Raw genomic sequence first — 17,088 nt, 5'->3', positions numbered from 1 at the left:
GGAGAGCCCCAGCAGGGCCCCCCTTCCCCTCCACCCACCCTGTTTGTTTCACCCTGCACCCCTTGCACATGAGCACAGGGCTGTAAAGTGTTCCCTGGGTCCCACCACCACCTCTCCTGTAGGGTGGTGTCTCACCCATCTCTGTGCCCCATCAGTCCTCGCAGGCATCTCTGGACCTACTTGTGCCTCTTTATTAGGGGAGCATTTGTACATTTATAAAACATTGACGCACATCTCTCATGTTCACCAGCACGAGGGCGGTTTGTGCTGGCCCTCCCACCGTGGTGCCCATGCCCACCCCCCTCAGGGCCCACTGCTTCAGCTGGCAGGGAGGGGTCACATCCTGCACCCCCACTTGCCGCAGAAGACCTTGGTGTAAGGCTGGCTGGCATGGCTGTGGCACGTTCCTGGGCTAACATGTGGCACCCCTTTGGGGACCCTCCTGCTTGCAGGTTGGCGTATGGGAACCCCATGGGGAGCTAGCATGGGGTGCTCTGGAGGGCTCCCCAGGGAGCACCAGTACGGCTGCCCTGCCAGGAAGCTTGCTGTGCGTCCCCCCACGCAGGGGGACATGGAATACCACACAGTTGGGTGCTTGCACCCACGGGAAACATGCTTACATGTGGGTGCATACTTTGGGGGAGCTGTTGGACCATGCATACCCAGAGCCAGGGCTGCTGGTGCCCTGGTCCCTACCCTGCGCCTCCCATGTGTGGGGCCTTGAGGGCTGCAAGGATGATGGCTCCTCCTGCATCTATGGCTTTGGGCACGGCACAGCATGGCCATGTTCCATCTGTGGACACCAGGGATGGGGACCAAACCAGCAGGGCCAGAGGCTGCCTGGCTCAACCCCAGCCTTCCCCAGAGGTCCCAAATTCCTGCCCTGGGGTCCCCCTCTGCCAAGTGTGTGTGTTGAGGGGGGCTTTGCCAGCTCGCCCCCCCTCCTGAGATATTTTGGGGCAGTTTGCCCTGCGCTGGTGTCTGCTGCTACAGTGGAGGGGGTGGAGGCAATGTACAACAGGACAGGGGGAGTGCTGTGGGTCCTGCCATGCGTCCTGCCGTGGGTCCCGCCATCTCAGGGCAGGCAGAAGGACTGTGGGCACCAGTAGTGGCCAAGGCTCCGGCCAGCGGGTTGGACTGTGGCTGTCCGGGCAGTGCTAGGCATGGAGCACCCTCCTAACCATGTACAGTCTGGGGGAGGCACAGCGGGTGCTCAGCACCCGGGGCTGGGAGCTTGGCAAGGGGTACGTGCACGGTGCAAAAGAGCAGCGACAGGCAGGGGAGGGAGGGCAGGACCCACCACGCTGCCTGGGCTGTGCCAGGCAGCTACACCAAGGGATGAGCCACTTGGGCAATACCTGGGCAAGGAGAGGATGGGTTCACAATGGACTGGGGCAGGAGACAGGGGAGGCAGTAGGTTTGCAGTCCTGAAATGACTGTGGGTTATTTGGGGCCAACACTGGAGTGGCAGGGGGAGTCACAGTGCAGGGGTCTGGCTGGGAACAGTGATGGAGGGGCTGCAGCCCTGAGAGGCTGCATGAGGTTGGGCAAGGGTGGGCAGATGTTTGGGGGGGTGTCACAGTGGTGGTGGTGCCAGGGGTCAGGGTGGTGCCATGCAGGTGTGGCTGCAGCTGGGATGTCCCTGGGCTGGCCACGGGGGCCATGCTACTCAGAGGGGTGCCCTGCAATGCTGCCCTGTCCTGCAGCAGGAAGGGGGGGAAGTGGTTCCTGGGCAGAAGGAAGCTGTTCCAGGCATGTCTCTCTCCTGGGGAAAACCGTGCAGGGCAGAGACCACCACCCAGGAATGGTCAGCAGGAGAGGGTTTGGAGGGACTCACAGGAACCTCAGCTTACCCCCTTCATGCTCTGCAGCACCGGGGCCTCTCTGGCCCACACCTGCTGCTCCCCCAAACCCCCCGGCATGCCCATCCCCCTCCATGCTGTGTGCTTGAAACTGGGCTGAGCCCACGTGCTAGGGGCAAGCAGAGGGGACAGGCAAAAGGGCCGGGGAGCTGCTCCAATGCCGGTGCTGAGGCAGCTCCAGTGGCATCACTGGGGGCAAACGGTGTGGCTGGTCCTGGGAGTGGGGTGGGGGAGGCAGGGGCCTGTGCCCACCACACCCAGTGCTGCAGTCCCTCTCCATGCGAACGCTGGGGAGGGGGGTGGCAGGGGGCTGCCCCCCAGTCCCAATCTTGCCTAGCAGGCGAAGTCCTCGAAGACTCCCTGGTGAGGGTAGTGGTGGCGGTGGTGGTGGTTGGGCAGGATGCCCGCGTTGTAGGCGCCCTCCACGTGCCGGCCCAGTGTCTCACAGGGGCTCTGTGGGGATGGCAGTCAATAGGGTGGGTACAGACTCCATGCACCCTGCCACCTCCCGAGTCCTCCCACCCAGCACAGCCCGTCCACAGGAGCTCCCCCGCGAGCACCCAGCTCCCTGCCTCCCTGGGACTGCCCTGACTCTGCAGCCTGAAGGCACCAAATGAAGAGCCACATCTCATCCCTCAATCTTGGGACGATGTCCCTTCACCCTGGCGTAGCTGCAGACATGTGCCCAGGCCCTGTCCTCGCAGCCTCCAGGCAGTCCAGCCCTGCAGTGGTACCTGGTCCTTCATTTCCTCCAGTCCCAGTGTGGCGATGCTGCCCGAGGGCTTCTTCAGAGGTGGCCTGGAGCGTCGCAGGACCCGGCTCACCTTATCTCGGATCACCTGGGTGCAGATGGGGGGGTCAGACCCAGACCTGAACACAGGTAACACCCTGTGCGTGGACACCCCAGTCTACACGGAACTGATGCCCGCTCCCCTGCTCACCCAGGGACAGTGGGACAGTACCTCTGCCCACCACCCTCACTGTCCTCAGGTCACTGAGGAATGCTGGGGGACCTTTTCTCCTCCCACTGCCTTCGTCTGGGTGTTCCCCAATTTGGGGGCTGTAATAGCCCTCTGGGGTGGCCACGCATTTTAGGCCCTCCCCAGGAAGTCTGTCTCTGCACCCACTGCTGAGACACATCCCTGAAGGCTAAGCACACCTCATAGATGTAGTCCAGGATCTCCAAGATGGTGAGGATGCTGGCACCGATGAACAGGCCCATCTGCCCCCCGATGTCCCCTGGGGAGGAGGAGGGGAAGATGGTCACCAGGAGACACTGTGCAGCCCACAGGAAGCCTGGGGTGGGCCAGCAGGGCAGCGTGCAGTGCCAGGGATGCCGGATGGTGGGGGACAGAGCAGTCATGGGGGCAGGGGCAGCAGGACAGCGAGAGCGGGGGACATGCGGGATAGGGGACAGTCAGCAGCATTCACCGTTCAGCCAGCCTGTGGCTGGCTGCTGCTCTGTGTGATCCCTCCCCCACCAGACCCACATATTCCCAGGGCTGGGACCCAGAACTCCGCGCCTTAGGGCCCCACAGGAAGGCGAGGGGAGTCACCGAGAAGCCCAGCAAGGTCATAGGCTTTCTTCTGCTCAATGGCTTCATAGTTAAGTGCCTCAAAGAAGATGTCCAGCACCAGGAAGTTCTCCCTGTGGGGACACCATTGTGCTCAGCAAAGAGGGCTGGTAACCAACCCTCCTACACCACTGCCCACAAACCTCCCCTGTCCCCCAGCCCCCCAGCTCCCAGGTGCTCCCAGGGCCCTCATGAATTATTCAGGCTAGTGCAGTGGGGACATGGATGGGGCATGTCCCAGGCCAGGAGAGACAGTGGGGTGGGCAGGTGCTGGCAGGAGGGCTGGGAAGACGTGGAGAAGTTGGGGAGAAGCTCTAGTGGCAACACCCCTGGGCAAAAGATGCTGCAGGGACCGAGTATGCCAGGACCCTGTCTCTGCATGCTACCAGGAGTGGCGCGGAAGTTGCCCAGGTCCCCAGCCCCCTGCCCAGCCCCTGGAATACCCCAGCACTGGCAACTCACCGAATGTAGGTCTCATTCTTGTTGTACTTGCGGGCGAGGTAGCGAGCGGAGCCCTTGTTGGGGATGCGGACCATGGAGATCTCCTTGCCATAGCGTGTCAGGTTGCACGGTGTGGGGCAGCTGCAGCGCTCATGGCTGTCCTCCACTGCTGCATCTGGGGGCAGACACCCATTGGCACAGCCAGTCTCCAGACCCCTCCCTGGGGCACTCAGCTGGCCCCTAGATGCCCACCCACTGCCAACACCTACCCAGTGTGTGGTCAGCACACTCGATGTACACATTAGGGGAGCAGATGGACTCATTGCCTGTGGAGAAACAGCTGGTTGGGAGGGTGGGAGTCCAGCCAGGTTCTGCCCCCCACTCTTTACTCACTCCCTCAGAGGAAGTGGGGCAGGGTGCAGAGGGAATGAGGATGAGTGACCCTTGGGTGCAGGTTGGCTGGGGCAGATGCGGCCCAGGCACAAGGCAGACAGGGAAGGGGCTGACCTGTGGTGTAAGGAGGGTAGGACACAGGTTGACCCAGAGTGTGGAGAGGATGGGGTGATCCCTGGGTGGAGAGGGATGGAGCCAGGGGAATCCTTGGGTGTAGAGTGTTGGGGCAGAGGTGATCTTTGGATGCAGACTGCAGGGAGTTGGGGCAACCCCAGCAGGCCTGTTGGGGCAGGGGGGTGCCCCTCACACCATCATGCACACCCCTCACCTGGCATATGGACCATGCGGCAGTGGCAGCTCTGCACCACGGCCTCCTTCTCACACTGGAGGCGGCAGGCAGCGATGCTGTAGGTGTCATAGCCAGGCAGCATCTGCTCCCCCTGCATGCTGGCCCGGCAGTTCCCCCACGGCTGCGGCAGGTAGGTGAGCTGTCGGGGTGGGAAGGGCATCGCTGCAGGGCTGTGCTGGGCTGAGTGCCCACAGGCACCTCCCTGGGGGCTGTGGAGCATCTTGCCTTACCCGCTGCTCCTGGCAGGACACAAAGGTCTGGAAGCCAGGTGAGACACCAAAGCCCAGCTGATGGATATAGGGTGGCTCGTCCTGGCTGTGGATCTGGACCCGGATGCCAGCTTCAAATGATGTCTCATCTGTGGAAGAAGGACAGAGGTGCTGCATGCCTGCACTGACCCAGCACCCGCACCCCTCTGGTGCCCTGCTTGACCCGTAGTACCCTCACAGGGTGCTCTGCTTGCCCAGCAACCCTCCCTCCTAGTACCCCTCACCTGTGCCTTGCCTGAGCCATAGCCCCACTTACTGGTTTCTCTCCAGATGGGCAGGTACTCTTCCTGCTGGATGTCCAGCATGATCTCCAGCCCGTTGCCCATGCCACCTTGGCGGGTCACACGTGGATTCCTCCGGTCCCCATTGAAGGTGTAGCACTTACCATAGCGTGTGTAGACCTGGGGATGGAGAGAGCAGGTGTAAGGGAGCAGGCAGGGATCTGACCGAGTATTCTGCAAGCAGGACGAGGTCCAGAAACTCCTTTCCAGTTCCATGGAGGTGGTGGAAGGGAGGTACAGTCTTGCATGACCCTTGGAAAGGCTCATCTCAGCCTCACTCCCCGCTCCACCACCCCTCCACCCTTGCTGGGGTGGGGGTGAAGCATCGTTCCCCGTACCCATGGGACAGCCCAGCTGTCCTGCTCCTTCTCGGAGGGAACTCACAGGAGTGAAGTGCTGAGGCCCACAGCGCTCTCCCTGAAAGCGACACTTCACCAGCATGTCCTCGATCTGGTGGCCCAGGCGGTGAAAGAAGCTCTGCATGGTGCGCTCGGAGCGGCGGGGCGGCAGGAAGCGTGAGTAGTTGGCCAGACGCGTCAGCCAGGCACGCTGGTCCTCCCCCAGCACGGCCAGCATCTCGGGCACCAGCGAGTGGTTCTCCCTGGCCAGCCCCAGCCACTCTCCCACCGAGTAGAGGTCGGGCTTGGTGAGGTGCAGGAAGCGTGCCCGGTTGGGGTTGCAGAGGGTGACAGCCGGGAAGCGGAGCTGGGGTGCCCAGGCGAGGCGTGCGCGGGTGTGCACGGGGCGCGAGAGCAGGTGGTGCAGGCGGTCGGCAGCGCCGGTGGCCAGCAGCCCGGCGGAGGCCAGGAAGGCCAGGCTCCAGAGAAGGCGGCGCAGGCGGGACTGCGGCCGGGTGCACATGTAGTGCAGCCCGGGGATCCGGGTGGCTCGCAGGATGCCAACAACGAGCTGGGCCGCGCTGCTGTCCTGGGGTGGTGTCAGAACTTCCCCGTCCTGACAGCAGGCAAGGGGCAGCGGCATGGCTGCGTGCAGAGTGGCTCCTCTGGAAAGTGGGCTGCAGGCTGCCCCTGAGGCTGCCCAGGGTCCCTGGTCCCCTCCAGGGATCTCTCCCTCCTGTGAGGCTTTTGCTCTGCACCCTCCTGGAGACAAACAAGGCAGACGCCTTCCTGAGCTGCTTTGGTGATGGGTGAGGGGAGGGACAGGAAGGGGTTGCTACAAACACGCCTTTCCCCAACCTCCATTCGGGAATGGAAAATTCCTCCTAGAGCAGGGCTGGGATAGGGGTGTGTGTTGTCTTACCCCAGGTAAATTGATCTGGCAGCCCCCAGGGTCCTGGCATGGTGGGCATCTTTGTCTGGATAGTGATGACCTGTCTCAGGAACACTGTGTGAACCCTGTGCCTAGGAATGTTGTGCCTCAGCTCTTCCTTCTTGTCCCTTGCCATGCATTTCACTGTAGCCACCATGAAACCCTGCCTGGACCTCCAGGGTCCCCAGCTGTGTCTGCTCTGCAGCTGGGGACCCTGCCCCACAGAGGCAGGACAGTGACAGCCCTGGGGGGCCATCACCTACTGCCAGTGCTGCTTGGGACCATGTCTACCTTGTACCTTGGTATCCATGTCCCTGGAGCTGGGGACCTCAGTGCATCTGAGTCATGTGGGGCAGGAGAAGCAAGACCCTGGGTCAGGAGGAGTGGAACCATGGGGTGGGAGGCTGCATGGGAACCCCCCTGCACCTGGCGGGCGCTTTGAAGTGACGGTGAGGCTGTGATCAGAGTGCAGCAGCGGTGGGGGGGTGTCTGTACCCGGCTGTCAGCGTGGCTGGCAGCGCCCCGACAGCCTGTCAGGTGCCTTCAAAGCTCAGCACCGCGCTCTCCTCAGCCTCTCATCTCCTGCTGCTGCTGCTGCTTCCAGGCACCCGCCTTCAGCACTCACCCAGCATGGGCTGGCATGGGGAGCGGGGTGTCCCTCAGCCTCCACAACCCCAGGACAAGTCAGGGCTGCTAGGCCCTGTCAAGAGCAGCATCCTTGAGCTCCATTGCATCAAGGCACGAAAAGGCCAGTGGTGGCACGAGGGATTGGAACAAAGGGATCTCCTGATCACCTCAGCAGTGACTCCCCAGCACCATCCCTGCCGCAGGCCTTGATGCCTGAGCAACATGTAACTACAGCCATGATGAAGACACGGCCGGTATCCCATCTGGCAGCTTGGTTACAGGTACGGGAAGACGTCAGGCAGGTCAGCAACAGGACAGGCACCGAGGGCGGCGAGCGGAGACAGCGGGCAGCGCCCAGGGCGGCAGGACCGGGCACCCCGTCCCTCTCAGGCCCTGCCCTGCGGCGCCGGGCGGCGGGTGCTGGGCGGGCGCTGCCCGGTAGGGGGCAGCAAGGCCCCGCGCTCGGCCTCACCGCGCCCACCGCCGCCCCCGGGCCCGCGCCCGCCCCGGCCCCGCCCGGCCTGGCCTGGCCCCCAGCCCCGGGGGAGCCCCCGAGCCGGACCGGGCCGCCGCTGAGCTCTCTGGCTCCTGCTGTAGGCCATCCGCCGAGTTCAGCGCTGGCACCATTCCTACCGCGGCTCCCCGCTCCCTGCATCCTCGGGACCCTGTGGGTCACCCCACCATAGCCGCCCTGAGCTGTCCCCTGATGCCGCTGTATCCCCGCAGCACCGCCAGGACACGGCTCAGCCCCTCTCTGCGGGGCGGCTGGAGCCGGTTAGGCTCCTTTCTGAGATTTATCGCGGCTGTGAGCGCCGGCGGCTGCCAGCCTGATACCATCAGCCCCGGCACACCAGGGCAGCTTCTATATTAGTTTTCTTTAAACGGAGGATAAGCTCCCCAGGCTGGAGAAAATGTCATTTCTGTGAACGCTTCCATCTCGTGTCAGTTCAGACATCTCCGGGCGGCATGGCAATCACCCTGGAGCGGGGTGAGGGATGGGGATGGGATGCAGGGGTTGGGGCACGTGGGGACAGAGCTTAGGGACAGGGACCAGTGTTGGGCAGGATTGGAGGAGGTCCAGCTGTGGTGGCGGCCGTGTTCCAGCCAGGTGGGCACTGCTGTGGGTGAGCATGGGGAGAGCAGGGGTGCCCGTGGCATCCAGCTGAGTTACTCACTTGTCGGCTACTGGGGTGCCGAGGCCAGCTGTGAAATCGCACTGGAGAGAGCACAGCACAGTCCTGAAGGGCTTTGCCTTTCCAGCATGACAAATCCAATTAGATAACAGGGAGTGCACAAGGAGAAGGAGGAGGAAGAAGAGCAGAGGAGAGCCTGCCTGCACAAGGAACATGATTTTCTCCCCGCAGCTGACCCAGAAAAACACCTTCCAGGACTGTAGCACACATGTCCAGCCAAGGATAGCAACTGGGGCATGGGCCCTTTGGGCACCCGGCTCTGCCTGCTGGGCACCCATGAGTGTTGCAGCCTTTGGACCGGAGAGGCAGCATTCCCGTGTCACATGCCGGTCTCCTTGCTCAGCCAGTGCATGGTGGCATCCCCACACCATGCTCGCATGCAGGGGAGACCCCATTAGGGAGGTAATTTCTTGACACAATCCCTCATTTTTCTCTCTCTCCCATGGAGACACTCTGACCTTGACAGAAATAGCTGCCTGTGCCTCGGCAGGCAGATCCCCGTTAGATACTGCTGGGGACCCTGGAATCTTTTTCCCCACCCTGCACAGTTCTGGGGCCCTCCAAGTGCCCTCCATGCCCCTGAGACTTGCCTCCCAGCCCCCCTGCTGTAGGGAGCCTTATGGGAGCAAGGTGCTGACCCCCAGCATCCTCACCCTGGCTCATGGCAGCCCACCTGTGAGCACTGGGGGCATGAGGACCAACATCATGCATTCCCAGTCCCCCATCCCCAGTGCTGCCAGTCCACTGTGCTAGCCTCGGGCTGATCCCAGCTCACGCAGGTATTTCCGCAGCTTACACGGCTCCCCACAGTATTTAGCCTCTGGAAGACGACGTTAAACATTGCAAGCAGTGACAAATCCTGATTGCTCTGAGGAGACAAGAGGCCGCACTAAGCTTCCAGACAAACGTTTTCATGTGAGGGGAACGAGCTGCGACATGTGCGGTGCCATGGGGTCCTGCTCCTGCATGCCTGGGGCACCCAGCCCTGCTCCCACATCCCCACTGGGACAGTCAGCTCTTCCCACATACCTGCTGGGACATCCGGCCCTGCTCCCACATCCCCACTGGGACATGCAGCTGATGGGCAGGCCCTGGGCATGGGCGCACCACACAGGAGCGATCACCCCAGCCTAGAAGCACCCCTGAGAACAGTCATCATTGGGACATAATGGGGATGGGGACAGGGATGGGAAAACACCAGAGCGCTGCCCACCCTCGACTTGGTGGCGATGCCAGCCCAGGGGTAACCTTGATGGTGATTTCCAGGTACCCGCACACAGAGAGCAAATTAGCACGGGCAAGGCTGTGGCATAAAGGAAAGCAGCCTCCAAAACTGGAAATGCTGCTTCCTGAGTGCAGGCAGCTGGAGGCAGCTGGATGCTCCTGGAGAAGGAGACATGGCACAGGAGCTGGGGCAATGGCACACCCACGTACCCTGCCTCCTGCTCTGCTCCTGCCCCCCACTGTGGCCATCCCAGCCCCAGATCCCAGCTCTGCTGGAGCCCCTCACCATGCCAGAGGCCCCCCGTGGCAGCCCCCCATCCCCAACATCCCTCTCCCTCCGCACAGCACAGCCAGGCCCCGCCTGGGTGCTCCGGGAGGGAAGCTGCAGCGCTGACGCCAGCATTACAACTGCCCGGGATATGAGATCCGCTTGGATTCAGCAATTTCAACTCATTTCAAGCCCGATTCTGCAGCAATTTTCTGAGCCAGTGGGATGTTTTTGCCACTGCAAACGTCCCTTCTCACGCATGGTCGCACCATTTCCTTTCTCTGCTCCCAGGAGGATTTGGGGAATGGTGCCAGTTTGGCTCGACCCCAGCTCTGGCAGTAGCACAACCATCTCCCACACTATCAGCCCCTCAGTGCAGCTCCCTGCCCCACACAGAGCTGCTGGGATGGCTCCTGCAGGACACAGCCCTGCATATGGGGGCTGGGGCTGCTGCCTCGGTGGGGCACCAGGCTCTGCATCCTCAGCCCAAGCAGAGCAGGGCACCTTTGGCACAGCACACGCAAGTGATGGTTTGGGCTTCCCCTATCCTGTGAAGGTCTAAGCTTTGTAATATCTCCTGCAGCTCCCTGACCTGCCTCCAAAGGAAGAGGGAAAACAGTGTGGGGCAAGGGGGCCAGAGGTTGCTGAAGACATATCCCAGAAAGGCCAGGACCCCTCCTGCCACTGCAGCTGTGCCTCTCTCTGTGCTACAGGACATCCTTTGCCAGCTGAGTCCCCTTGGCTAAGCCTGAGCCAGCAGTGGAGATGTGGGCGTGTGGGGCTGGCAGAGCCCCTTTCATGCCAAGCAGGCTCGCTGCTGGAATACCAATTGCTCAGCTGTGCTGCAGGCTGTGCCGCTGGCCAGGCAGAGCAGTAGGAGACACCCGAGCCCCAGCACTGGGCAGGGCATGCAGGTCAGGCTGCTGCATCAGGGACAGTGTGTAACCCACGTCCCCGGGAATGGGCAGGATCTAGACCAGGGCTTCCTGCTCCTGGTTGGTCAGGAGCATAGGGATGCAATGCAAGGCAGAGGGATGCACTGTGCACATGGGCAAGGACACCTTCCCAGTGTATCTGCCCCAGCGCTGCCAGTGACTATTAAAGCAGGGGGACACTGGCATCATCCAGCTTTCCGGATCAGCATCTGTGACAGCATGCCCAACTCGTGTGCCAGAGAAAGACCTCTCCCTGCAAGCCATTGTCCCAGGAGTCCTGCACTTGCCAAGCCAGAAGCTGGAGAGAGCTGTGCTCCCCATGCCACATGGAGCCAGGGTGGCTGTGACACAGAGGGGTGTAGCTGGGAACCCCAGCTCCTCACCTCTAGACTTCACTGCACAGGCATGGCAGCACACTGCACACACATGACAGCCTCTGGGAGAAGAGAAAGTGCCATCACATAGTTGTGCTTTCTACTCCTGCTGCTCCTGGGGGGAATTGGTCCCACAATCTCACTCATTTCCAACCTAAATTTATTCACGGCCAGTTTTTACCATTTGTTCTCATGCCAGGATTGTCCCTTAGCTTAAATAGCTCTCTTCCCTCCCTTGTGTTTACTCCCTTGATGTATTTATAAACAGCAATCCTATCCCCTCGCAGCCTCCAGCCTGCCAGCCTTCATGTGCCAATCGCTTCTGGTTTCCTCTCCCGATTCAGGCTCTGCCTGCCTGCGCAGCCCGGCTGCCCGGCACAGCATCAGCTCCAGCTCCTCAGCTCTGGCTGCCCAGGGCTCGCACACTGCTCTCGCCCTCATTCCACAGCAGCCGTGGGGCAGCATCCCAAGCCGGTCGGGACCACTGCCCCAGTCGGGGCTAATCTGCTCCCTGCAGATCTCCCGAAAGCTTGTGCTTTCATACGGTTTGTTTTCATTTTCAAGTGTCCACCAAAAGGGACGCCTGGGCAGGTGAAGGAGCCAACACTAAGGGAGTTGCAGAAGATGAAGTGCCAGTGGCAAAGGCATGCTGCAGTGCAGCGCAGGGATGCGACGGGGAGGGCGGGCAGGAGCAGTGATATGAGGGGGCAGGGGCTGAGAAAGTCCACTTCATCCTGCTGGCAGCCGGAAAATCCCTCTGAGCTGCTGAGCATGCTGCCTACCTACCCTGGTCTCTGCCTTAGTACATGAGTGGGATGCTGGAGCTTCAGAAGGTTTCTGCCCCGTATTTCTGCCTTCTGCTTCAGGAGGTGCTCAGGGTCCCCACGGGAAAGATTGCACCAAAGCTGCACCCCCAAACATGCCAGAACGAGCTTGTCGAGCTGCTAACGCACTCCCTAGCTTGGGTTTGGACTGTGCTGAGCAGCAATCCTGCCATCACTCTGTGTACCCTCCGGCGCTCTCCAGCCGGCTTCCCACCCTCAGACACCCCCGCGCCGGGCACGCAGCTCCCGGGCACACAGCACAGCACGCTACGGATAAGCACTGGGATGGGCTGCAGCTCAGCCTCGCTGCTGCAAACCCAACAAAACACTCACATACACAGAGAGCAATAATGATGGGTTTGGGTAGCGGGCTCCCCTGGGCAGTTGGAGGAGATCCAGCACCGTGCGCGGTACTGTGCAGACACAGCTGGCCCGAGCCACTTGTCCTCAGGACCAGAGAAGGATCCCCAGCCCTCTGCTTCACAGAGATGTAGCACTGAGCCCTCACTTCTTGCAGGCTGGGGGAAGCAGGGAACATCAAGGATACCCGAAAGTGGGGTATGCAATGTCCCCGGGGCTCCTTTGTGGAGCTCAGGCAGCCTCTGCTCTTTGACTGTTTCACCCCGCAGGAACCCCAGTACATCAGTGCCTCTGCGTGGTGCTGGTTGGGCGCTGGTGGCTTTTGGCTGCAGATCCTGGGCACCCCCGGCCCTGTATTGCTCTCCTTCGCATGCGGGGCTCTGCGGGAAAGTGTCCCCGCATCCCCGCTTGGCTCCGCGAGCAGCGCATCCCCCAGGGACTGCTTCTCTTTGGAAACAGCCGTACAGGGAGCTCTGCCGCCCGTCCCCAAAGGGTTAACAAGCAATTTCCTTTGCTGACAGCTCGGAGACCGTTCTCTATCGACTGCGGGAGAATAAGAGGGGAGAAGCAGCGAGATAAAAAGGCAGCAGAGCTGGCACCGCCTGCTTAATCCCAGCGTTTAATCTGCTGGGGCAGCGCAGGCAGCCTTATCTCGCCGTCCTTCTGCTGCTCCATCTCATTACTGCTCCCACGGCTGCCGGGAGATGGGGGAGCTGAGCCGAGGAGCGGCGCCCGGGGCAGGGATGCCGCCTGCCGCCCCGCTCAGCAGCCCCCGCTCCTGGCACCACCGCACCCCTCGCTGCCCGGCCGGAGCGGGGGGGGCACACGCGGGGATGGGCGCACAGGCTGCACCCACGAAGCATGCTGGCTCGCGCCAGGCGCTGTCACACGGCCTTGGGGACACACTGCCAGTGTCACACACTCAGTCACACCTTTACCAATCATTGAGCTCCGGTGGTCCAGCTTGCACGATGACCAAGCCCCCATGGGCTTATGGAGGGTGCAGGGCTCCATGGGACGGTGTGTGCAGAACAGAGTAGGGCCAGGAGAGCAGGCAAGGCAATGCCACCTTGTCTTGCATGTGCCCGTTCCCTCCATCCTCACCTAGCCAGGTGTCCCCCTGCCAGGTGCCAGACCAGGCCGGCTCTTCCCAGCAGGCACACCGTGGCCATTGTCGCTGGGACACACCGGCCTGGACCTGGCAGCTCCCACAGCCTCGGGACAGAGTTAGGCAGGAGGGGAGGGGGTCCCTCCAGCCGTGGCATTTATCTGTAAATCCACAGCACTGACATGGTGCAGATGAAGCCTCTGCTCTTGCTGGGTTGTCACGGGGGTTATCCTTCTGCCTACGGATGGGTTTGCACTGATAAGATTTATTGTCACCCTGGCTGAGGTGCTGCCAGCACCTCACTGCCTGCTGCTCTTGCAAGCCTGTGCTGCCCGCTGGGGGGGTGTTGTGAGGGGCATGAGCAGCACCTCAATGAGCAGTTGCCAGTAGAGTGGGTCCCCAGACAAAAGGACAGTCAGACATGACCCTCTGCTCCCTGCTGCCAGGGCTGAATGGGTTCCCTGCCCACCTGTTGCAGGGTGCCTCACACACTCTCTGACCATTTCAGCAGGATGCAGGGGGATACTGGTCCCTGAGCTGGACCATGCTGAGCAGAGCACACATCTGTGCTGCCACAGATTTGCTGACGGTGCTGGCATTGCAGCTCCTGTCACAGCTCGGCGGCTTTGCAGCTCTCCTGCATAGTGCAGGGTGACTGGGACTCGCGGGGCTGCTGGGGCAGCCATGTGTGCAGCCACCACAGGCAAGACGGCCAGGGCGGGGAGTGGGGGGAAAACTGCATCCTGCAGCCTGAACTCAGCACCATGCAGAAGCTGGCAGGGTGGCTATGGGAACTAGGGCTTTGTGCACCCCATGCTCCAGGGTGACATGGGACGAGCAGGAATACCCTCAAAAGGGGAACTTGGCTCCAAAACACTCTGCTGTTACATGATCCCTCACCTACTCCCTGCTGCTTGCCCCCATGCACGCTCCCCACCACTGATTTCCCTGGGGCCAGAAGGGATTGCCCTGAGCCACCTGGTGCAACCAGGCAGGGGCTGAACCAGGCTAAATCCCTGAGCAGTGGGAGGGGTAGCCACCTGCCAGCATCCTCCCCGTCTCTGAAGTCACCACATCAGCCCCACACAGCTCTCCCACCACTCTGCTCCATCCAAGCTTCCACCTCTTCCCCTTCTCCTCCCCTCTAGCCGCTGACCTCCGACACTGCTGTGGGCTCTGCTCTCTCTGACAACACGAATTTGACTCCAGTGTGTCAGAACTGCAGGAAACATCATGCAAACAAACAGCCTGAGCCCTGGATGCACCCTCGTCCCCAGGGCCAGCTCAGGGGACCTGGGGGCCAGGAGGCCAGTCAGGATGATGGTGTAACCCAACAGCACATAGGGAGCCCTAGTGAAGTGGGGTGATCACAGCTCAGTGGGAAAGGGCTCGTTAATAGCTGAGCCCTTTTAGCAGAAATTAGGGAGCTGTGCGGCTTTGATCTTTGATTGCCAATTTGCATCTTGAAGGCGCTGGGACCTCATCCAGCCTCAGCACAACCCTTTGTGGTTATCTCGTGGCTAATGGATTTGTTCTTAATGCTGGAGCGTGCAGGCTAAAGGCTGATTAAACCCTCTCCGCGGCGCTAAATCAATGGAACAAACATGATAGGGGTTGGCTTTCCCCAGCCTGGGTGCTCCCGGGCAGAAGGGCTGATCGAGAGAGCCCCCGCGCTCTGGTACTGACAGAGGCTCCCTCCTTGGGGCTGCCAGGAAGGGGAAGAGGTGCAGGCACTGGCAGGCAGGGACAACCCTGCAGCCCATATGCTTCTATCCCTATATCCCCACTCTCTGCTCACCACGTAGGAGGTGATGGGCTGGGAGTCTCAGGACTCTCAAGGTGTCTGTCTCTCCTGGATGTTTGGGCCGCAATTGCCCATGTGCTGGTCCTTGGCACCTGCAGGAGCTCCTCAGTTTTCCTCTTCAGCTCCTCCCAGCTCCCAGGGATTGCTGTGGGAGTAGGGACATGTCCCAGCAGGAATGGGATAGGGCAACCTGCCCCTGCAGCTGGGGACCTCCTTCTCCCCTCCTCATACCCCTTTGCCTTCCACACAAAGGGAAGCAGCACTGGCAGCTCCCATGTCCTCTCTTTAGACCATTTCCCCTTGTCCCTGCTTGGATCCAGGTCCCAGGACTGTACGCTGCTCCCAGCATTCCATACATCACGTGCTGTGAGCAGGTGCATCTGGACACACTTTCCGTAATGCCTGTGGTGCCCATTGCATGCCCAGCTTCAGGAAAACACAATTCCCATTGTGTCTGCAGGTGGATGAGCAGAAGGGACAAAATGCACCCTGCCTACTCATGCCCCAGGAACAGAAGTACTTAATCCGAACTGCTGCCTGAGCTGTGGGCCTGGGGATGGGAGCTGAGCACCTGAGACAGGAAGGACTAAAGTTTTGGGGACTAGGAGCTGTGAGGAATAGGAGTGAGGATGGGGGTTTTGTGGCTGCAAGCTGGGAGAAGACTGTCTGAGAGCATTTTGCAACCTTTGCTTTTTGCGGGGCTCATGGCATTGGCCCAGCTGCTGCAAGGTCAAAGCCACCTGCAGGTGAGAGGAGCCCTGATCAGGGACCTTGCTCCAGAGCCCTGCTCCTGTGCCAGAGGGTGAGACATGACCTCCAGCACAGGTAAGCTCAGAACAGCATCCTGCTGGGAACCAGTCTGTGGGGAAAAGGTGCTGGAAGCAGCCCCATGGGCCCCAGACCGTGCCCATGCCAGGCTAAGTCCTGACGAGCAACTGCCTCAGAGATAGCTGGGCTGCCACACGGCATGGAGCTGGTGGGATCACGCACTGTGATTCCCATCGGCAATCCTCACTATTGAAATATCTCCTCTTTGCCAATATTTGCCAAGCACAGGAGATAAAGTGGCTACAAGTCATCAGTGCCGGCATTTCAATGCACTAGGGCTGCAAGCGGATCGGCAGCCAGGCAGTCAGGCAGCTCCCGGGGGTGGGGGGCCCTGCCAGCTCAGCCCCCCAAGCCCCCCTGCAGCAGTGTGAGGAGAGCCAGGATCCCTCCATGCTGCTGCACAGTACCTCTGGAGCCTGGGATGGATGCTGCTGCCATGGGCATCACTGCCTCTACCACCCTGCCCTGGGCATCAGCACAGCCCCCCTCCTGCCAGAACCCCCACCTCTGCACCACGACAGCCATTCCACCAGGGCAGCATCTCCCTGAAACCCTCAATGCAGCACGAATCCCCTGGCTCCAGCACTGCCCCATCCACTCCATGTCATCCCAGTGACCCCATTATCTCTGCCCTGCCCTGCCCTGCCTGCACCATGCATCCCTTTCTCCTCCTTGCTCGAGGCTGCCTGTGCAGTCTCTGCAGTGGTCCCTAAAAGGATGAGGCAGGACACAATGCTGAGATACAGCTCCTGGAGGAGAAGCCCAGAGCATTATCAGCACAGGGAGTTAATTAAGGTCATGTCAAGCGATAAGGAACAGGATGTCAGAGCAGCAGCGGCAGCACAGGGGGGTCAGAGCCTGAAAAACTCCCTCTGAAAAGCATCTCCACTGAGATGTGACCAGCCAGGTGCTCAGGGACAGAGCAGCTGTCATGGCCACACACACAGGGCTCAATGTATGGCACTGTACATGCTGTACCATGCACAGTACAGGATAGAATGGGATGGGGATGGGATGAGGTGAAATGGGATGGGGATGGGGATGAGGATGGGGTGAAGTGGGATGGGATGGGATGGGATGGGATGGGATGGGATGGGATGGGATG

At 61.0% G+C, this 17,088-nt stretch overlaps 1 protein-coding gene across 3 annotated transcripts in view; it reads right to left on the bottom strand.

Moving 5' to 3' along the window:
- Positions 1 to 171: 171 nt before the first annotated feature.
- Positions 172 to 17,088, bottom strand: part of ASIC4 (acid sensing ion channel subunit family member 4) — a 63,270-nt gene continuing 46,353 nt past the window's right edge. For 2 of the 3 annotated variants that reach the window (XM_042041030.1, XM_042041033.1), the window contains exons 2-10: positions 5,145 to 5,289; positions 4,850 to 4,977; positions 4,599 to 4,758; positions 4,147 to 4,203; positions 3,899 to 4,052; positions 3,419 to 3,510; positions 3,022 to 3,101; positions 2,597 to 2,701; positions 172 to 2,315 (exon numbers count right to left, since the gene is read on the bottom strand). In XM_042041030.1, the coding sequence (XP_041896964.1) occupies positions 2,196 to 2,315; positions 2,597 to 2,701; positions 3,022 to 3,101; positions 3,419 to 3,510; positions 3,899 to 4,052; positions 4,147 to 4,203; positions 4,599 to 4,758; positions 4,850 to 4,977; positions 5,145 to 5,289 (1,041 nt within the window). In that variant the 3' untranslated portion in view covers positions 172 to 2,195. Of the gene's footprint in view, positions 2,316 to 2,596; positions 2,702 to 3,021; positions 3,102 to 3,418; positions 3,511 to 3,898; positions 4,053 to 4,146; positions 4,204 to 4,598; positions 4,759 to 4,849; positions 4,978 to 5,144; positions 5,290 to 5,553; positions 7,430 to 17,088 lie in introns of those variants that run through there. The other variant, XM_042041031.1, reaches the window with a different exon arrangement.

The sequence above is a fragment of the Corvus kubaryi genome, unplaced genomic scaffold (genome assembly GCF_017639235.1).
Source record: "Corvus kubaryi isolate FWS band 111438036 unplaced genomic scaffold, C.kubaryi_AGA036_p1.0 37396, whole genome shotgun sequence".
Lineage (NCBI taxonomy): Eukaryota > Metazoa > Chordata > Aves > Passeriformes > Corvidae > Corvus > Corvus kubaryi.
This window is presented reverse-complemented; position numbering and strand designations above follow the sequence as displayed.